This window comes from Gallinula chloropus (assembly GCF_964237585.1).
Source record: "Gallinula chloropus genome assembly, chromosome: 1".
Classification (NCBI taxonomy): Eukaryota; Metazoa; Chordata; class Aves; order Gruiformes; family Rallidae; genus Gallinula; species Gallinula chloropus.
Genome location: NC_140085.1, coordinates 83,518,146 through 83,541,263, shown reverse-complemented (window position 1 = coordinate 83,541,263; position 23,118 = coordinate 83,518,146). Strand labels below are relative to the sequence as shown.

The 23,118-nt window shown below is 40.4% G+C and overlaps 1 protein-coding gene across 1 annotated transcript; it reads right to left on the bottom strand.

Moving 5' to 3' along the window:
- Window positions 1-3,581: 3,581 nt before the first annotated feature.
- RESF1 (retroelement silencing factor 1) lies at window positions 3,582-10,914 on the bottom strand (the record flags this gene model as incomplete). The annotated part of the gene is made up of 3 exons (XM_084266985.1): window positions 5,688-10,914; window positions 4,896-4,970; window positions 3,582-3,724 (listed from the first exon to the last, which is right to left on the bottom strand). Exons 1-3 carry the CDS (start codon window positions 10,903-10,905, stop codon window positions 3,582-3,584), a joined length of 5,436 nt encoding a protein of 1,811 aa, XP_084123111.1. The 5' UTR covers window positions 10,906-10,914.
- Window positions 10,915-23,118: the final 12,204 nt, after the last annotated feature.

Below are 23,118 nucleotides of genomic sequence, written 5' to 3'. Positions count from 1 at the left end.
CTACCTGGGAAGGAAAGCATGTTTTCTTTCATTTATTTATTTATTACTAACTCTATGGTTGGTTTACAAGGACCAGATCACTGTATGACTAGACTTAGGGCAAAACAGTGTGTGTGATTTACAAATTGCCATGACAATTATGTGAAGTAAACAGCCACTGAATTTATTGCATCTGTGTTCATATCTTGTCAAAGGAAGTAATAGTGTTGCAGTTAACCATGCCAAATTTGTGATCTTGCTGTTACACAGACTTCCACCCTCCTGACCTTATCAAACATCACTTCACTAAATGTTATGGGCAAGGGCTCCTAATCAGGTCCTGGAGCAGATGTAACCCCAGTTTCTGTGTGGGCACTGCTGCCTAAACCTGAAGCTAGGCCATCCTTTGGGGCCATAGCTTCACCACATCATTAGACACAAACTCTTCTATCTCTAGTTATATCCATTGGAAGTAAGCAAGAGGAAGCAAATATTTATTGGATAACACCCCGTGTGCCTTTCCTGAACTTTCACAGAAAGTTACTCTTGAGCTTCTTGAGGATCCCCTTTCTTCACACAAACCTGCAAAGGTACCTTATTTTCCATTCTCCAGTTCATTAATTAAGATAGTGAATGACAGCCCCAGTATCAATTGCTCAAGACTCCAGCTGGACTCGGTACCACTGATCACAGATGGCATCTTTCCAAGTCCAGCTGGTCTGCTAATTTTCTACCCACTGGGTAGGTCACTTATTCAAACCATGTCTCTTGAATGTCTACAAAAATACTATAAAAAAACCCATGTTAATAACCTTGTTATAGGTGAACAACATTTTCTACAGTCCCCTTGTTCACAGGATTTGTCATCATAAAAGACCATCAGGTTTTTCAGGTGCCGTTTACTCTTTGTAAATTCATGCTGGCTATTCCAAATCACCATACCCTTACTGTATTGAAGTAGTCATGGCTTCAACAAGGATCGTTCTATAAACTTAAAAAAAAACCCAAAAAACAACCCAAAACGGTCAGACTGGCTGACCAATCTCCAGTAGTTCCATAGTCATCACCTTGTCTTTGAAAATGGCTGCCAATTTATATTTACCTTTTTACACTTACCAGAAACCTCATCCATGGCTCTCTTGGGGCAAAAAGGCAAGAATTAAGTAAGTGGAAACTCCTCTGACACAGAAAGTTTCCTGTTAGTCTCTTCCCTCCTCTTCTCATTCCTTTATTGGAAACTTTCTGCTCAAGTTGCTTGAAGCAAACTGATGCTTCAAGCAACAAAGCACTAGCTTTTTCACAGTAGCCACATCTAGGTGCATGTCAGCATCTTGCCAGGGTTCAGTCAGCACCATAAGGAACAGAAATAGCAACTAAATAAAAGCATCTGGCATAGTCCTCAGTATGCAGGTGCATGCAGCAACTATTCAGTAAGCGTAGGACGGGCTAGAGGCCAGCTGTAACTGAGCCAACATGTGAACCAATCAGAAAGGATGTGGGCAGTCCAGCCCAAAGATCCTCACCATACAATGCAGCATAGGCACAATTTACCATGTAAACATAATCACAGAGCCAAGATTCACTCCTTGGTATAAGAAAGATAGATGTAGTTGCCGGTATCAAGTCCTAGTGGATATGTTCTCACTTACCAAGTGCACAGAGTCAGTGAGCAAACTTTTCCAAATATTTAGGAACACAACTGCCATGGGTCAATGGATTGAGTAATTTCCTATTGAAAAGGATTCACTCAAGCATTTAAGTCAGCCTCTTGTATCATTATGCAGAACAAAACCCCAAATGAATTCTTGACAGGTACTATGTGGGTTTTGTCCTGAGTATGCTTATGACTATAATTAATCATTAGGGCAGTATAATAAAGGTGCTAAACTCCAAAGAAAATATAAAATAAAACCTCAGAGTTGCCAACATTATTACAAAATTCTCAAGTGCCAACATTCCCCACAGAGTAATAGTTGGGCCAGGAAAAAAAAAATTAAAAGAAAAAAAACCTAAGTTAAGACATCTGTGTCAGACAGGAAAGGAGTTTAAAAGCTCCTGAATAGTTTCCCAGATTGAGAGAAGAAATGTACAGATGATGGAAAGGGAAGACTTGTTTCTCCCAAGGAAGGCCAACTTTTAATTCAGTATTCATATAGAGCTAGGAAATGATAAAAGTTATGCTCCACTGAGTAATTATATCCAAGATGTCTACAAGCACACATCTTCAGGAATGGAGTATTACAGAAGGCTTTTTAAGTACTCATGCTAAATCCCAACTCCAAGTCACAACAGGAGGAAAAAAAAAGTATGCTGAAGAGAAAAACATTCCTGATGTATTTTCTGAAGTGCATGCTATCAGGAGTTCACTAGAAAAAACTTCATCTATTAAACCTTTTAAGAAAGAAGATCTGACACTTCAAAATGCTTTTCATTTACAGGAATATCTTCAAGCGCTTATTTAACTAACTGCAATAAACTCAACTTTATACTTAAAAAAAGACATGGTATAGCCTTCAAAAGTTTATTTCAAGTATAAAAATTGTTCAATGAAATATCTACAGAGTTTTTACTTTCAGCAGAAAGATTTAAATAGAAAGACTCAAGTACCATAGTTCTGAAAAAATATGATTCAGTTCTGAATTCCAAACAGTAATGAAAATACACTTCAACAAAACTATCCAGCAACAAATATAATTCAAGTCACAGTGAATGTGCAGTTAGCATTTTCTAAAACTTTACAAACAAAGAAATAAATTACAGTCCGGTTAAAGTGAGCAACACAGTTCAGACAAGAGGGAATTCAAATTCCCTGCACTTCAGCAATCACACTTTTCTTTCAAGTGTCAAGAAAGAGAGAAACAAGAGAAGTCAGCTTCAGTCAACTAACAGTTCACAGCATTGTGATTAGACAAAGAACTCAAGAGTACAATTTGTACAAGTTCTACAAAAAGAAACATAAGGAAACTGGGTAGCAGCATAAATACTTCATGGCATTCCCTGATCTTGATTTGAAGGTTTTATATTTCTACTCTGAGTTGGGGATTTTTTTCTAAAAAAAAAAAGAAGTTTCTACAAAAATAGAAAACCTTGTTAGAGGTACAATGATCAGACTAGCCTAAGTAGAAAATACAGTGTAAAGTTCTCGGCAATCCAAAGTTCTACTGCAATCCTTTCCAAGTAGGAATATTTTTCCACTGCCAGCAATGGAAAGTACCACAAGTAGAAGTTTCCAGAATCAAAAAATAAAACAGACTACAACAATTTAAATGAGTTTGAGGGGGCTTTTTTGTGTGTGTCAATATTCAACTAACTCCTGTATCAAAAAGCAAACATGCAAAAAAAAAAAACCCACCCACCAAACCCCACAACCCAAACCCACAGAAAAATGCCCGAAAAGAAACAAGTGGCATTTTCCGCACCAAAGCATATTTGCGCAATAAAAAGATCTCAACTTTTCACAAATATGAAAAAAATGCAAACACCCCCAAAATTACCCTTTTTTAAAAACAATTATTCAGAAATATAAACAGGAAAAACAACATTTCAGTGTTGGCATTTTTTTCCCAGTGATACTGAGTAAGACCTACAATACAGGAGTGCTCTCAAGGCTTCTGCATCTTTTTTTCCAGATACATTTTCCTGTAGGTTTGAAACATCTCTTTTGAGTCTTTGATTTGAATGTGAAGAGCCTCACCATCTCCATCCACGATCTGTATAGCTTTATCAAGTGGAATCCTGTCCTCAGCTGAAAGACAGAGAAATAGGTTAAAGCAAAAGTCTAAGAGCACTACTCCTTATGCAGGTGGTACTTAACGCCACTCACTGTCAAAAAGGATGCCACAAACTTCCTTCCTAAAGCACCTACCACCTCTCAGAATTAAATCAATCTCCAATGCATCTTTAAGCACCAAATAGTCATTTGGGTGCCTTCGTAAGAGAGATTTCTAAAGAACATTAAGAGAGGTGTGAATGAAAATGCATATTTGAAAATCAGAGAAGAAATCAGAGGAAGAGTTAAAAGAATGGCAAACACCAACAGTCAAGGACACATTCAGCAGCAATAAAAGATGTAAATTTCAGTTCCTTGCATCAAGATCACAGCACAGATAACTTGTCAACAAAGGATTCCCACTCTACTAAGAGGATGGCAACAAGGTTACAGCACGCTGAATGCACCATTTCACTTTGTTAAACCAGTAGGAAAACAAGATTATACGTACAAAGATACCTAAAGCAAAGAAACAAAGACAGCAGGGAGCAACCTCACCCAATATTTACAAGGAGTGGAACAACTGACATTCTGAGATGAAAGATGCCACTGTTGCAACTATTGACCACTAAAGGCTACAAAAGACCATCAAAAAGTGCTTTGCCAATCAAGAGAAACAAGGAAGATGTAGTAGTGGCACTATTCTCCATCTGTGTGTCATATAAGTAGTCCTGTCCAGACTACTGGGACACGAGGTACTGTTACTTAAAAGCATGGATGTACGTGCAGACAGCGTCAACTTACTGTGAAAGCCAAATAAAAAAAAAATAATTACTTTCTGGTTTTATAGTCTCACACTAGGTTTTGATACATTACTTCAAGTGGGAAAAAGCCAGTTTGGTCTTTACTTACAGTTTAAAACTGTACTTCAATCTTGTTCACCAGGGCTACCTCAGATTCAGCTGCAAACACACATGCAGAAAAATTCCAACAATCTTCAACAACATATTCTCATGGCAACAAAAATCTCTACCTATCTTTGAAACTCCTATGGAGTACTCTGCAGTACCCATTTTAGCAGGACAGCTTGCAAAGAGTAATTAAAAAAAACCCATTAAGATTTGCTACTTCAAAGGAACATTTAAAACCAAACAAAGAATATTTAACATATTTCAAAACAGATCAGGGTCATCAGAAGTCATTTCACCTGTAGCAATCTCTTCCAGCTTTTTTTGCTTCACGGGATCACATTTTAACCAATCTTCTTTTTTACTCTTGACACCTAAAGAGAAAGTTTTTTAAAATGTTTCTCAGGTTCCTGTATGACAAGTTTTGGTCTCTGTTCATCATCAAGTTTCAACACATATAACCAGCACATGCAAAAGGAGATTTCATTTGGCTGTGAAAATGACTGCAAGGGCTAGTAAAGCGTAACATAATATTTGTTTTCAATCAAATACAGTATTTAACATAAATATACTTCATAACCCATCATGCAAAACACTGAGGAAAGGCAAAAGAATGACAAAAATGCAGCTTAAAGATGGCAAAGGTTACAGAATCTGTGTACAGGATATGTCTGGCCCAAGTTCCCTCTTCCTCACTGCTGCAGAAGATTTCTGCTGCAAAAGATTTCTCCCCAGGCTATCTACCCAACCAGCTTTATTCACAGCCAGATGAAGAGAGAATACAAATCACAGCACCTTTAGTAAGAATGTCAAGGGAACCTGCTTGCTATGAACAAGCTAAGCTATCAAGTAGGTTCAAAAGCCTTTGCACAAACTGCCATGACTTTATTCTCTAAAAATTATGGAAAATTAATAGAACATTAAACTGGAGGAAAAGTCTCAATTTTTTTTTTCAGCTTAACACACAGCTAAGGTCTGTCAGAAAGCTAGCTAAACTATTTCGCTTGTTAGCTTCCAGAGCCCCGGGGTTTCATGGAGTTTTGTGTAACATACTCTTCACTAAAAAAGTAATAACCAAGACAGTATCATACCTGCCACAATGACTTTCTCTTTTGCCTGGGAATTTACTGCAGCTAAGCTTTCTTCGCCAGTAGTTGGATTTCTGAACAGTATATCCGGACACAGCTTAAATTCAAGTACCTCGAGTTTGCATGATTTCCCAGCTTCTGAGACACAGGCATCTCTTTTTGCATCTGGGCTGTTCCGTGACACTTCATGCTTCATATGCCGGACAGGTCTGACAGGTGATGTCTCTAATTTTGTCAGACATATGCGTTCCTGTGCTGTACGCTTAAACGCAACTCTGTTCAGGTAATGTTTTTTTGGTTCCTTTTGATGATGGAATTTCAATCTGTTATTTCTTCTATTTAAGTAGAGCAGGTTTTTATCAGGGAAAATTTTCTCAGAGCACTTGTCTTTGTTTTGACCATCAAAACGTCTCTCTTTGTTAGATAAGTAATTTTTACACATGGTAGAAGATCGAGCCCTTTTTCTCTGTCGTTTAATAACAGCGCGATCTGCTAATGAACTCTTTGGTTTCCGGCCATTTTCTCCACTTGATTTTTTAGCTTTATCAGCATTTATCTTGTCATTATGTGAAAGCTGCTTGGAATTCTTTGATTCAGATTGTTTCAGTCTTTCCTCTTCCACTTTTGATTTCTTAGAGTCTCTCTTCCCAATCATAATTTCCTTCCTCTTCCGTTTGTACAACTGTTCCTGTGAAGAATGAATTTTCATAGATTTGTGCTGAGGGTATTTGTGGTTTCTCGATTTCAAGTCTACAGTGCCAAAATTTGGAAACATTGTGGTATCAGCACAGTAACTATTCACCTTTTTATAATTTATTTCTGCTGATAATTTGGCATTCTCATTGATGTTACTTCCTACATCTTGCCCAAGTATCTCCTTTTGTTTCCTACCTTTCTGTTCTTCAGCGGAGCTCTCTTCACAGATTTGATTGTTTTGTCTTTGACTGACCTCAGCACTCTTTATTTCAACAGTTTCTGGCTCTGTAGACTTGTGAAGGTCTGTTTTAAATTTCATGACCAAACCTGTTTTGGTTTTATCTTTTAAAAGCAACTTCCTTTCAAAAACTCTCTTTCTGGATGACTTTGTCATGTTGTCTGCATCTGTAGGACCACCTTTCTCTGACAAGTCTTCTGAGACAGAAGGAAATTCTTTGCCTAACAATGGGGTTCCTCCTTTAATCTGCAGCTCCTCCTTCCAGCTGCTCCTTTCAGATTCAGCAACATCCTGGCTTTCAGAAGAACTAAGTGGTCTTATTTTTTCATCTTGTGTTGTAAGCTGGTTTCCCACTGCACAGTTAGTCTTCATTACAGCATCAGAATTACTGTGGTTTACATAACTCTCGGAAGAACTAGAATTTTCAGCTTTTGAAAACTGATCAACATTTTTCTCTGAAGCAGACGTTCCCAGATTACAGGGGTGTGCTACAGATGGCCAAACCATTACAGAATGTTTATCTTTTTTTTTTATGAGGTTGGAGGATCTTTGTGGCTTTTTTTTCTTCTTGCATAGTCTCTGACTAGGCTGAATAGTGCCTTCAAGGTTCTCTTTCTCAGCTGAAGCTTTTTCTGACTGTTGACTTGCTATTTTTTTGCTGTCATTAAAGGAACACTGGTTGTGTGCAGGAAACAGTTCCTGCATCTGATCAGAGCTTACCACTGCAATTTTTATCTGATCCTTCACATGAATATCCCCATCAAAGATTTGAGTCTCTTTCTGAGGTTGATTCTCCATCTGCTCAGCCACAGAACTATTTTGTATTGGTTCTTTCGTTAGCGTATCAACACCTTCAATGCCATGTGGAAACTCTTTCACTAGTTCAGAAAGCTGATTGTTTAGATATTTAACAGGTTCCACTCCAAAAAGGATAATCTCATTTTCTGGGCTATTTTTATTGCACATGTAATTTTGTTTGCTGTTATCTCTTGGAACAGTGAACACATTTGTTTCAGCAGGTAGGCCGATTGAGAAATCTAGTGAATTTTCAGGTATCTCCTGGTTTATACTACCAAGAACTTCCAAGTCATTTTCAGGATGCTTGCAAGACATATTGAATGATTTGTTTTGTTCTGAGGTAGAAACTGTCTTAAGAGGATTGCTACTGCTTGCTTTCTCCAAATTACTAGTTGTGATACCATCCAAAATCTTACTTGTTTTATTTATCCAGCTTGATGACTCATCCAACATCTTTTGCAGTGAGCTCTCTCTTTGGAGAGTGTTACTACTCAGCTCGTTTTTACCCAAGTCCAGCTCTTGCTCCTTTTGCCCTGGGTCAGACGCATTTTCTTCTGATAAGGTACCATTTAATGCATCTGTCTCAGGGACTGACCTGAAGATACTTGCTATTTGTGGATTATAAAACTTATCCCCTTCAACAAGTGAACATACACCAGAAATATAAAACATCTGTTCTTCCAACACAGCTGTGGATTTATCCCCTGTCTCTAAAAGAGCTTGCTTGCCTTCATGGTCTCTCATACCTTCTTGAAAGACTTGACTAGAAAAACTTAAGCCTAATTCAGGAAGAGAAGGCTTGTTTTGCATTCCAAGCTGCAGACTTTCTCTGACATCTTGTGCAGATGGACTAACATTCATTTGTTTTTTATCGTATGAATCATTTGCACTCAGGCTGTTTTTTACTACTCTGTTTCTATCAGATAATTTGGTCTGTTGCGAATCTAAGTCCACTTTTGGTGCCAAAGCACAAAAGCTGGGTGACAGTTGAACAGTTTCTATTGCTCCTTTATCAGTATTTACCACACCTAAATCATTTCCTCCCTCTTTTTGCAAGCTACACATGTTGCCCAACTCATTCCTTGGATAGGTTTCACCTGCAAATGTTGGACATTCCTCTGCCTGCTCACTCTGTGTTCTCTGTTCAGAAAGTACTAAAGGAGAGACAACAGCAACTTGGAGTTCAAAACTTTTTGTCAAATTGCAACTCAATGTGTCAAGTTTTTGTCCTACAGAAGCAGTTGTTACAGGCAAAACTGCTTCAGCAGTACTAACCAGAACATTATTTTGTTCTCTATTTTTTTTAGCTTGGCTAGAAGGTGAAATCAGATTTGCTGTGGGGCTTTCATTTGACTGGCTATTTTGAACACTTCCAGATTCCGAAGGATGCTTTTTCCACAAGCCCAGGCATGCAGTTAGCACTTCCATGGAGTAATTGCCATTGCTCTGTTTAAAACATGTATTTTTAGGATATGGTGTTTTTCTCTGAGGCACATCACTCTGGACTTTAACTTCATTAGATGCAGCTGTATCATATACAGGTAATTTTGTGTGAACCATAAATGCCTGCTCACCATTCAAACTTTCTACCTTCTTCTCATTAGTGTCTTTTAGTAAGCTTCTCCCTGAAACAGATGTATCTACTGGTGTTTTTTCACTACACTGGAGATCAGCCACTATTCCATCAGCAGCAGCACCAGCTGTCTTCTCTTTCAATATATTTGTGCTACTCAAAAACAGAAGAAGTGATGAATTCTTGGGCACACTCTTTGATGCAGTTTTGATAGAACTATCCACTTGACTAAAACTTGAAGCACTGTTCAAAGATGTCACAGTTTTTTGAGAAGAGGCTGAGGCACATACATCCCTTTGTGCTGAGATGGGAGCGCTCTCAGGGTCATTTAATTGAGCTGAGAGTTTGCTCTGAGAGGGGATAGGAGTGGAGATTGATGAAAGGCTTCCCTGCTCCACCTGAGGGTTACTTTGAGTCACCTCTAATTTTCTGTTATCAGCACTGGCTACATTTTTGTCATTTCTTTCTTCAGGAGAAGAATTAAATATCGGACACTCTGTCCTCACTGCTGTAGACAGGGAAGGTGGTACATTTTTGTTGGTCACCTGTTGAAAACAACTAGCAGGAGTATCCTGATAATCTGGAGGAAGCAGGGGAGTACCTTTGTCATGTCCTGAAGCTAAGAGTTTTTTTTTATAATGATGCATCCTTTCAAGAAGGGCACATTTTTTTTTCAGAGTGAGCAGCCTTTGAGCTTCCCAAGCTAGTCTGTTCTTTGCAATTGTTCTTCCATCTGCTGCTGCTGAAGAAACAGGAGAATTAACAGGCTCGGTCATTACACTACTAGCCTGGCTTTTTGGAACCCTAGCAGGATCACTCAGTGGCTTTGAAGCAGACACTGAATAAAGAGTTTCCATTTCTTGCAGAACATCATACAGTTCTTTGGAAATGCCAGGAGATGGCACAGACATTCCATTAAAAGGCTGATTTGCTGTCTCATTTCCATTTGAATTGCAGACATTCCTAATTGATTGGCTGACTTTTCCAGATTGTGGTTTCTGACAGTGTTGCTGAACACTGTTAAAACCAGAAGCATTTTTTTGATCCAATGGGCACCTCTGTTGGTTAACAGTGTATCCATTAGCCACATTTTGAACTGCCTGTGGTACACCTATTGAAGATGGTGCTGCAGCTCCTGAATCACAGTTGGCAGGCAACAAAGATGGTGCAGAACATCTGCTAGGAAGCTCTGATTGCATCTGACTTGGTTGATATTGTAGCAGCTGTACATTTCCTGCAGTATTTTGATGCTGTGAGAGTAGAGCTTTATACTGAGTGTTGGGATGATATATTTGGTTTTGAACATGCTGTCCAGATGTACCAAGACACATAGAATTATTCTGGGAATTAACATTACTCTGATATAATGTTGGCGTTCTCACAGAATTATGCTGTGGTAATTGTGGCCGCACAGTGTAACTATTTGTGGTGACATACTGAGGTTCCTGAATTCCATTCCTCACATTATTTCCAGCATTCATTTGAGAGGACAGGGGACGTAACTGTCTATGGGAAAAAATGTAGGAATTAGAGTTTGGCCAAGAAGTCTGACTTATCTCTGCCTGTAAATGTGATGTCTGGCTTGGAACTACTGGTGGATGGTGGATGATGGATGGTGGATGTCGATCAGCCGGGTATTTTGAAAGAAAAATATCATTACCAGCTACAGATGCTCCTGGTAAAGCCTGATCAGAAGTTTTGAATCCTTCAGCATTTACAAGAGGGAAGGTTACACTGCTAGTTGGCAGATACACCATTTGGTTATTAACAGCGTAAGTGCATGCGTTTTTAGATGAATAGGCATTTGTCTGAGGAAAAGTATTTGCATTAGAGAACAACTGAGCGTAACATGCTTCTTCACTTTGCAGGTTCTTCTCTGCATCAGTATTCTGGAGTGGTCTTCCATTCCAGTCCATCTTTTCTTGATTTCTTCAGCAAAAGCCAAAATGCTAAAAAATAAAATCAAACCTTAAATCTTTCAATCAAAACCTACTTCACTTACCATTAAATGACAGAATGCCTCGTGAACAGAACTGTTGAACCTAAATTACTGTGTGAAAGAACAACTCCATTGGCGCATCGCATAGGCATTGCCGTTGTCAAGTTGCTTAAATTATTTCCAAGAATATAAGGTACAAAAAGATAGAGCAAAAGTTCTACTGACTACCTAATGAATAACAAAATCCTCACATCATTCCACTACTTGTATTGTCATTACATTTTTTTAATTTAACAACAGATTGCTATATTTACCTTCTCATCCAAAAATGATGGAAAAGCTCCAATATATTTGTGTAACAAGATAAAATAAGCAATACTTAAGAGCTGAGCATAAGAAGCACTTACAGAATGTAATATAGATCAGTTTTCACACAAGATGACTGGACTTCAATTACACCTTCAAGTACAACAAAAGAAAGGAAAAAATTCGTTTGGGTTCAGTAAAGAGCTCCCAATAATGTGGCCCACTTGTTTTTATTGCACATGTCATTTGCTCTTCCCTGATACTGTGGGCACTTACTAACTTTTGAGAAACACGAGTCCCTGACTCTGGTTAACAGCACATGTACAATCAAACCACCCCTAATTCTGTTCTTCCTCAGCATGAAGATGACATCACCTCTGCTACTGCAGTAAGTACACCTCTGCAAGTGCATGAGCACGTAACTTCTAGAAAGTTACTGTGAGAGACATCTTTAAATTCAAACACTATTTCAGTCTTCAAAATGGAAAAGCACAGAAGACCTAGAACAAGCTACAAATACAAATGCTGTCAGCATCTCAGTTAAGTTACCACAGTATGGTCAAACTCACCTAGGACAGAATAACTTGCTTTGTGCAGGCTGTTAAAGACAATTTTTCAACAAAATGTTTCACGTCATTTCTCCGAGATCACCTAAGGCTACTGATATTCTTTCATGGGATCTTTCAGATTAAGACTCACCTGATTTCAAACTTGGGGATTGGAAGAATCACTCAGGTCTAGCCTATAAGAGCCACAAAATTAAAAGTTCCCAGGTGCTTTAAAGATTCAGAGATAGTTCTATCTTCCTTCACTCTTTTACTCCTCTGCTCTCAAAGAACACCAATCACAGAAGAAAACAGGAAAACAAAGTCACATCTGAAATTCCTAAGAAAGATCAACAACAGGATTAAGTCAATACTTACAGTGATTCAGGAATCTTAGATGATAAAGCAGGCTTTTGCATCCAAGCTAAAGATTTCAGACTGCTAATGTTATACTAGTTATCTCCTGAAAAGCAATCAGAGGATAACATAATCATGCCCTTGAATTAAATAACTGCTGATGAAATTTAAGACATTTCTATGTTCCAGAAACATGATTTGAGACACGTAAACAAGACTAAAATGCCAACTAGTAGCAACTGTAAAATTCTTGCTGAATAGAAGAAACTGACTGTGTGCAACACACAACTTATCTAGGAGTAAAACTCAATTAATTTCACTGTCAAGGCTATAAAAATTAGTACAAATTTAGTTCATCATCATTATTAGCTGTATTAAAAAACCCTATGATTTCAACTGTGATCACAACCTTAAAATTATTATAACTTTAATACAACACCACATGCTACTTTAAAAAGTGGTATTTGGCAGAAAGTGCTTGTCTTAGGAAGAGCATTTGAGATCAGTGTAAGGCTCTGAAAGACAGAGAACACTATTCCTCACACATGCCTGCTTCACTCCTTCACCTACTACTTTCTCACCTTGGCCACAAGACTCAGAAATCATCAGCAACTACCTCACAGGCTACTGCAAGTTTTTCTTTGATTGTTCATAGAAAGGAAATGGCACTAAACATAGGAGTAACAGCACTGATCTTCAACAAGTCTTTTGTGTGCCTAAAAAGCTTAAACTTAACTTCTCTACCAAATAGTTTTAGGCATACCTCCCGCCTTTATCTTCTGTAAGGTCCCTGAATCACTGTGGAGACACAGAATTTTGGCCATTTTTAGGGGAATTCAGGCCATCTCAATGAAGTCGAGAGTTCTGGTCCCAGCTAGGATAGTGTTAATTTTCTTCCTAGTAGCTGGTATAGTGCTCTGCTTTGGATTTAGGATGAGAATAATGTTGATAACATATCAGTGTTTTATTTGATGAGCACTGTTGTCCTGATCCACTTGGTGGGTGAGGTTAACTTTTTAATTCTCTGTGCAGTAGTCAGAAGTAATTACAATTACTCGAGAGGTTCAAATCACAAATTTACTTAAAACTCAGATTTTACTAAAATTTACTTAAAACTAAAAGATAGCAGCTTAGAAAAAGTTATAACAACACTTAAAACTCAGAAGAACTACAAGAAATAATGGCTTACCAAAACCTCTAAATGAAGCTGGACACAAAGTGAGTGGTAGAGAAAGAGAGGGAAGAAAAAAGATATCACCACCCTTGGATCCAGCAATGTTTGCTGCTCATGGTTGTAGTCCTCAGGTGGTGGGCACATGCCAAAAACTTGTGTTTCCCCTTTGTCATGGTTTAGCCCCAGCCAGCAGCTGAGCGCTATGTGTGGCTCACTCACACCTCCAGGAGCAGCCAGGGAAGAGAAATAGACAAAGCAATGGCAGGGGCTGGGATAAGGGGAGTTCACTGACACAGCACAGGGAGAGGGAAACAACAACAGGATATGTGGCAGAATACACAAACAGTGATAAAACAAAGCACTTAACCCACCCAATGAATGACCAGGTGCTCAGCCCACACTCAGACCCATCCAAGAGCCAGTCCTTCCTGACCAGCCCCTTTTATGGGGGAACATGATGTCATGTGATATAGAAAACACCCTTAGCCAGTTTGGCTCACTTGTGCTGGCTCCTTGTGAAAATTCACTCTGTCCTACACAAAACCAAGACACCCTTTTTATAACACAATGTGGTCGCCCCATAGGCAGCAGTCCATCGCCACCGAGCAGGGCAGTATGCACTCAGGAATGTTCAGAAGTGTTCTAGAAATAAGTCAATGGGTTGTGGGGTTCAAGTGATGAACTTTCACAGGCACACATGTGCAGAAGACAGATGATCTTTGTCTGCATGTTTCAGGAGTTGGTTCACAAGACAGCATCCTGCCTCCACAGGTTTCATTTTTGGTCAACACTCCCTCCCTTGTCATCATCCCGTCCCTGCCCACATCAATACAGGTGTTTTCAACATTCACTTCTTATCAGAGCCTTACAGCTGTATACATGCAAATTCATGGAACACCAACTCATGAGCACAGGGATCAGCAGGTTATAGAGAACAGAAAACGCTCACATAAAGCTGAGGCAACCCTATCTACCACAGAAGGTGTGTGCAAGAAAACAGCTAGTGCTTGTAACCCATACAAGGAAAGGTGGAGAAAGGGGAAGGCATATCACAGAAGTATTAGAAGTTTCTGGGGTAAAAGAAGGGTGTCTAGAAACAGTAGGTACTTCCAGAAACTGTAGACGCTTAACATTTTTCAAGTGTCACATTTTGTGGTTTATCTGTTACATTACCAGACTTCCTTCTGAAGATACAGTTGAGTGACTGGCAGTAACTACATGGTCTTAATAAATTGCTTCAATCTTGAATGAACTACATGAACAAAATAGTTCTCTACTATAGTCTATCATAACGATACATTACTGTGCAAAAACACCTGTTACTGCAATTGTACACCATAGTGCTTGGGGTAAAAAAACCAATAAATATCACTACTATTTGCATAGTCATGGTCCCTAACCTCCACTAGGTAACACTCTTATACATTCGCTCCTGCTAACAGACTGACCTTAAACATAATTAGTGGAAAGAAGTAAATAATATTCACCTGAATATTAATAGCATCAATAACCCCAAAGTATCATGAGGAAGTAGCCAGCAACAGGAGATGAAAAGAATGATGGCGAGGAATATTTGAGCATTTAACTCACATAATACTGGCACCAGGAGACTAGTTATACAAATTCAACACATCAAATCCAACTGTGGAATATCCTCTATGCACTGGAGAAACAGAGTAGTGAGAAGAACTCACTGATTTTCTAAAGCATTGAAGTTTACTTCATCCAGGCCCACTAGGAAGGAGGAAAGCTAGTGTTGTACACTGATCTGATCTATGGTAAGCAAAACCTCATGTTTACCAGTGTGACAGCCAGCATAAGGCTGGCCTCCCCCCAGTTACATATCGGGAAAAGTCCATGGAAGCTCAACTCCTCTGGTGTAGGTGTAGCAGGGTTTGTGGTAGGCTGACATCAGCCAGCAGACAAGAAGTCCATGCAGCCAAGCATTCAATCAAAGGGTGAAAAGGGGGGGAAGAAAAACTGAAAAAAAAAAAAAAAAAAAGTAGCTGGATCCAGTCCTTCTCTCAAACCAATCTGTCTGGTCCCAGCAGATGGGTACACGTAATGTTAACCTTTTATACCTGCCTCAGGGGCTGGGCTAACCTAAGAAGGTAATATCTTTTAACAACCCCTCTAGTGAGATTAGCTTCTGTAATCCTCTGTGTGGTACCTAGGAGTAACACAATTACCCAGGAGGTCCAAGCAAGGCACAACTTCACTTAAAACTGAGTAGGATTACAAAGCCTGGGAAAAAAAAAACCAAACACACTCAACCATGTTATATTCTCAGAGCAATGAATTACAATTAGTAGAACTCAGCAAAATTAGAAACGCTGTTACTCTTCGGTGCCAAGAACAAGGTTAAAAATTGAAAGAAAGAGAGAGAGATTGAGAAAGACATTGAGAAGACATCATCAACCAGGGATCCAGTGTAGATCTGCATGAAGTTGTGGTCCTTGGATGGTGAGCGCACACCAGACATTCAGAACTTGCACCTTTTATGTTACCTGTCCCCATCCTTCAGGGGAGGGTACCTAGCATATCTTTTACAAACTCAATGTTCAGTTGTAGAGTGTTCTGGAAATGAATCAGTGGGGAATGGAGGTCCCAGGTGGTCATTTGACACTCCCCCAACTGGGCTCATGGAGTGATGACCCCATTCAGTAGCCTTATACGGACTTTCACAAGAAGGGACTCTGTTTTCACTGGGCCCTGCTTGTCTGTCACTGTTCCTTTATCAGAAAAGAGCAATATCTTGTTTATCAGCATGGCTACTGAAAAGGGGCTGCCCTTGCAGGGACAGTGTCCAGGCTTATCAAAGGTGGATGCCATCTGAGCACAATGTTTGGTTTCTCAAAGCAGCTGATTTGAGACCAAGACTCTACAGGCCGTTATGGCCTTTGGAAGACAGGAGTCCCAGTCTACAAAACGTTACCCTGCATATGCAGGTTCTGTTACCTTGCAAGACAAACTGCTCATTCCAATTTGCAATGAGTTGGTATTTGGAGCAATGCAATTACCTTAAATATCTTTGGATACGTTATATTTTGCTGTATTTGTGCTAAATTGAATAAACCCTGTAGTTCAAATGCATTCTGTAGAAACAATATATGCTGCAAATACAACTGAATTGCTCTCAGCTGCAGCTGAACTCCTGTCATGCAGGGCTGTGATCTGAATGCTGATTTGCAGTGCCTGCCAAGGGAAGACAACTGTAGACAACAAACCAAATGTATTTCTTATAGTCGGGTCTGCAACAATATAAGAAGAAAATATAGAAATATCTCTGGAGTGGTCTCATGGTTTAACCCTGGCTGAGAGCCGAGATCCACGCAGCTGCCTGCTCCTTAAAGGAAAAGAGCAGGGAAAGAGGGAAGGGGGGGGTGAGAGGCAAGGGAAGGGAAAAGGAAGGGGCAAATAACCCCAAAACCAAGAAACTAAGAGGCCCGTGGGTTGGGATAAGGATAGTTTACTAAGGTAACAGAAAGATAAAATATAACAATGCTAACAGGACTTTAGAGCAAAAATATATGAAGCTGTTGATACACAATGCAGTTTCTCACTGAACCCACAACTCAGGCCGTGCCACCCAGAGCTGTCCTGGAACCCAACCGTCCCCTAAGAGCCGCCCTAGGCCTTCCTCCCGTCAGCCCCCAATATCCTGGGCAGGACGTAACTGGCATGGAATACTCTCTTTGGTCAGTTTGGGCACCTGTCCTGGCTTCGCCCCTCCTTTCTCATGAAGAGCTGAGAAAGTCCTTGACTGTCTGACAGCAACTAAAAACATCAGGGTGTTATCAGCACTGCTTTCATTTTAACTCTCAAACACAGCATTCCATCTGCTGCTACAAACGAAGTTAACTCCATCCTGACCAAAACCAGGACTCCCAATCCAAAAATTAGACAAATTAGTACAAAAATGGCCAGGGAGAAAGACTACTCTTGGACTAATTCCTGAGGCTCCATCCCTGATCAACTTTAAGGAGGAGCTGGTGAGAAACTAGACTCTCTGCTCCCTGAAGGTGAGGGCAGGCAGGGGGTGCAGAGAATAGATGTTTGTAAGACAGGTCACCATGAATGCAACACTGTTGCTATAGGGTTAAGGAGAAGACCAGTAACCTTTCTGATTCACACTGGGACACAAATTACCATGTTAATGCAGACTGAGGCAGAATGGTGTGAGATCTCGACCCCATTCAGAAATCTAATGATTTTGAACACCCTGGGGAAAATGCAGTCAATGCCTGTGACTTCGGTGATATTATGGCTGCCAGGGGAGGAACCCCACATTAATACCATGGTGGCCATAGGACCTTTTCAGGCAACTCTTTTGGGTATAGATGTGCTGAAAGGGAGTCAGTGGCATGACACCCAGAGGAATTCGTGGTCTTGTGGCACTCCCTAGATCAGGCAATTAATCAAAACATCCTCAGCAGAAGTGCACCTAATACAAACAGTGCCTGCCCTTTCCCCTTACAAGACTGTTTACATGAAATCCTATCCACTACCAGAGACAAGACAGCCCGGGTGATGGAGGAGCTCAAACAACAGGGAATCCCAGTGTCTACCCTCTCTCCGTATAATTCACCAGTGCAGCCAATATGCAAACCTAATGGAAGTGGTGATTGACCATTAACTTTTGGCATCAGGTCCCCAGAATGCAGCTGTACCTATTGTAGCCAAATTAATTGCAACCATTCAGGAACAGGCCAACTCTGTGAAAGGCATGGTTCTTATGGTTCCACTCCAAGAAAGTGACTAAGACCAATTTGCTTTTGTTTGGAAGTGACAGTAATACACTTTTACCTGCTTGCTTCAGGGCTATAAGCACCTGCCTACCCTGGCTCACTATGCCCTAACACAGGAATTGGCAGCAATCCCAATTAGAAGATGTGGTCAAAGTCTATCACTATATTGATGGCATCTTAATAGGGGGACATATTACAGCTTCAGTATAGACTATTCAGGCCAGGATTATTAATCACCTGGAGAAAATAGGCCTTCAGACACCCACAGGAAAGATACAGATTCCCATAAGTGAAGTTAAATTCTTAGGCATCTGGTGGAAAGGAGGGTCAGTTTGTATTCCTCAAGACACCCTCTTAGCACCAGACCAGATAAAAATCCCAGAAAACAAAAAAGGGCTGCAGTGCACCCTGAGGTTATTGGTCTTTTGGAGGAAATATATCCCAGACTTCGCAATACTTGCACATCCCTTACATGACTTGCTGCAAAAGAGTAACGTGGGACTGGACTTCAGCCCACAACACAGCACTGTAGCTTTTAGTGTTTGATGCTAGCACCCATCAAGCTGTGGACCCAATCCACCTCACTGATGCAGTTCAGAATGAACGGGGGTTTGCACATTCAAGATTGTCAATCAAATTCTGACAGAGGGGACCGGAAGGACGTACTCAACCAATTGGGTTTTGGTCTAGGAGCTTCAAGCACGCTGAAAAGAGATACTCTAGCTGGCAAAATGTTTTGTTTGTGGTACGATTAGCTCTTAGAGAAGCTGAGAAAACCATACAGCAATAACCTATAGCCCTAAAGGGACCCTTTAAGGTAATCAAGCCTGTGCTAGCAGGGACCCCATCCTCCAATGGGGTGGCACCTAGACATACTGTGGGAAACAGTATGCTAAAAATCAAACATTACTGCAGTGTTTTTACAATCACTGAAGGCACCCCTGAAGTGTTAAACATACAGGAAGAGAAGGATACCACTCCCCTTTCCGTTGTCAAGATTGACCTACCATTTTCTGTGAAGCTGTGAAACATGTGGTTTACAGACACTTCTGCTAAATGAGAGGGCAAACCGTGGAAATATCAGGCTGCAGCCATCAGTGTGCATACTAAAAGGGAAATAATTGCCAAAGGCGAGGGTAGTGCTCAAGTGGGAGAATTAGTAGCAGCAATAGCAAGGAAAAAGCTGGAACTCAGGTGTACATTTATACTGACACATTTGCAGTGTTCAAGTGGTGCATGGAATGGCTCCCTTTTTGGGAACAGAACAACTGGGAGGCGAATTGGATGCCAGCATGGAAAAAAATCTTAGATATTGTTAGACAAGGGGATTTTGCAATAGCATGGGTATCCTCCCACCAGGAAGGGGACACTCCGGTGAGCAAGTGGAGTAATATGGACAAGACGGCTAGAATTGCCCCTCTGCAGGAGGGCCAACTAAGAGAAAACTGAGATAGGCCCCTGGAGTGTCTGCATATTAAATGTGGCCATAGACGGTCTGCAAGGAGACACATGCCAGGGGGTGGTGTGTCGTGCCACTCAGGAAGCTTGCTGGACCTGTATCTCAGCTTGTGAACAATGTGTTAGAGCAATCCCTCCATTTAAGAGATAAAGATACCCTCTGGGAAGTTGGCTATACTGGGCACCTCCAGAAGTTGGAGGGGAAACAATATGTATTAGTGTGCATGGAAATAATTTCTGGTCTACTCCAAGCCAAAGCAATTCCATGAGCAATGGGAGTGCAGGCCCTGAAAGATTTAACTTTCTCTCAAAACCAAGCTCTGCTCAATCAGACAATCACTTGAGTGCTGCCAAGCTCAGGAGTGGGCAAAGGAAGAAGGAATCAAATGGATATTTCATACCCAATATTACCCCAAAGCTAATGGGATGGTGGAACAAAGTAATGGTTTTAAAATTATTTGTAAAACTCATAAACTACGCTGGGCAGAACGCCTCTGGGATGCAGCTACCCAACTCACTAATCACTGGGGAATAAATAGATGCCCTAAACTAAACACCCTTTGTCCCAAACCCCCAGCTTTAATCACAAAACACCAAGCTCCTAGCACTCCCAAAATGCTGACCATTGGAACCATAACCCTCCTACTAGCCTTAAAAGAAACCCTTAATAGGCTTGGAAAGCTAAAGATGACCGGGGAAAAGGACATCCATCAATACTTCATTTCACAGGAAATCCCTGTGGGAACAAGACTGAACGTGAGAAGACCGACACATAATTTTAACCATTTGTATTTTTGTAATCCCTGTAAACTTGGACTGGATTTGCAGAGCAAAATGACAACTTTGCTGTTTTGGTGCATTGTATGGACCACCACCTCTTGAATGATCAGCTCTCCCCTCCAAGACTTTAGAGATGAAAAGAATATAAAGAATTCCTTCATACAATTGGCTGAACAAGTAACACGTTTACAATCTCACAAAATGCTGGATTTGCAGAGGTCTATCAAGTTGGACTTGGGCAGCTATATCCTTGCTAACAAAATTATTAGTGAACAGATACAGTGAGACAAAAGGGAACAAAACCTGGGAAATTCTGTGATTCACCATACAATTTCCAGAAAAAGGTAAATATTGTTTGGCTAGAACACAAACAGCTGGCCCTTGCCATCTGCACATGTAATAGTACATGCAAATGCACATATCAAAACGTAAGTATAACAATTCATGTGGGGGAAGAACCATATGAAGAGAATGAACTCATATATATGTATGCCTGGGTCAATAATGAGGAATACATGAATGTATTTCCCCAACTTTGGTCTCTTACACCTAAGAGCTGAGGCAACACTGTAGGCCATGACTGTATTTGGGACCAAAAAGCAGGAGCTTATAACTGTAAAAACTGTAACGAGATAAATTGGTCCCATTGGAGGACAATGTGGGGAAATTTATGTTCAGAGAACCTGCTGTGAAAACACCAAAATGGCATCGCTACACTGTTGTGCTGACAGTTCCCCATTTGGGTTAGAACCCACTCCTTATTTTGACCCTTCTCTTCATGTGGAACATTGAAGCGGATCCTTTGCTAATGGGCTGGTGGCCCACAAGGGACACTAGTGGATATGTGGAAAACACACACAAATCACTGCCAGTAAACTGGTCAGGAGCCAGTTACATTAGGGTGATTTATCCCTTGTTTTTTTGTTTGTTTTTTTTTACAGCTGGAAACAGGTGAAGATTATTTAGATAATCAAATATAAGACAATTTAAAGTGGGAAAAACTATCTATAATTGATACTTCTCTCACTGATAGGAGCATCCAATCCTGGGGTGAAGACATGTGGACTTCCCAACAACACTATAGACCTGCAACTTCGAATCCTAATGAATGGATTAGTAGTGCTCAAGAGCCTATCTACCACCTCAATGACATTATCCAGTTGCAAGCCAGGCTAGAGATCATTACTAATCAAACAGCTGAGGCCCTTGACCTATTTATTAACAGATCTAACAATACAAAAGCAAACTGCAACTTAGGAACATTATACAGGTCTTGACCTGACTAGCTGAAGAAGGCAGGGTCTGTGGAAAGTTAAACGTCTTTAATTGCTCTTTAAAAATTGATGACAATGGCATGGTTGTAAAATTACAGCCAGTTAGCCCACGTCCCTGCCCAAATGTGGGAAGGCTGGAACATTGATGTTTTCCTGGCTTCCAGGAAGTCATTGGGTGAAATGAATCTTATTGTACTTGCTGCATGGTTTAGCTACATTGTTTTTATCATGTGTTATCCCACATTTTATTCAATTGATCCAACATGTCACTAATATGCAATTTTTACTGTGTCACCTGATGAATTTAAATAAATTTGAGCTGTATAATCCACAGTCCAAACTGCAGAAGCTTTTACCTCCCCATATGCCTTAACAACTGCAGACAGAACTGTACCCCGCTTCCTTCTCTCTCAGTCATCATAAAACCTCATCCCCAAAGCAACCAAGTGAATCCCACCCATCAGAAACACATACCTGGACCCAGGGTCAACTGAAGGACAAAGTATGGAGGGGCTCATTCCCTCCTGAATTTTTGAGAAGCCTCTGGAGACAGCAATGGGCATGCGTCCCACCACCAGGTGGAAAGCATGGCTATACCAAGGACTTACCTACTATGCAATAAGACAGCAACATAAATAGGCAGAACCAAAGATGGGGAGAAGTTTTCCCCACCAGACCTGATGACATTGGACTGACAGAACATCAGCTATTATAGTATCCCTCTCTTCCACTCTTTTACCTCTTTCTTCCCCTCCTCCTTTCTCGTGCACACTTGTGGGCCAAATAAAGACACTTGGCATTTGACTCCATTTTGAGTTTTAATTCTGTTCCCAAGAACGCGAAGACCTGATCACAATAAAAGCACTTGATTGGAGCTTACCCAGAAGTTTAGCCCAACCACCCAGAGCAATCTGAGGTCAGTCGCAACACAAGGGGGTTTAACCTCTGCCAAATTAGTCTATCTAGTTGTGGATCATGACAACTAATCACATGATCAGTGTTCCAAACTCAGATGATTTATGTTTAATGTGTCATTCCGCTCTAGAGCTCTTGGCCAGCTACAGCTCAGGCCTTTACCTCCTCTGAAGCCTGTACCAAACCACCGCTAGTTTGGTTAAGGGGCTGTACACTCCCATTACAGTAACACTTTATGGAAGCTACTGTGAAACACAGAGCAACCATAAAATGTGCTTCAATCTCTTAAGATTTTCCAAGCCTCCCTCCATATTTTAAGGCAAATTCAAAGAACTTTCTTACATCTTCAGTAATTGTACTTCACTATAAAAATAGTGCTCTCGGGTGATTCAACACCTAATGACTACTAATTGAAGTAAAGTTTGCAATCTGTGTATAGAATACTGACTGAAGTGCAAATTAAAAATTTAACCAAATTTCAGTCACAGAATTATAGCAATCTTTCACCAGCATATAGTGGAAGAGTTCTTTGGTATACATACATTTTATGGAGATCATTTATACCAGAAATAAGGAATATTACTAGCCTCACGGTCACAAGAGTGTTTTCAAGAAAGACATTATCACAGCTAT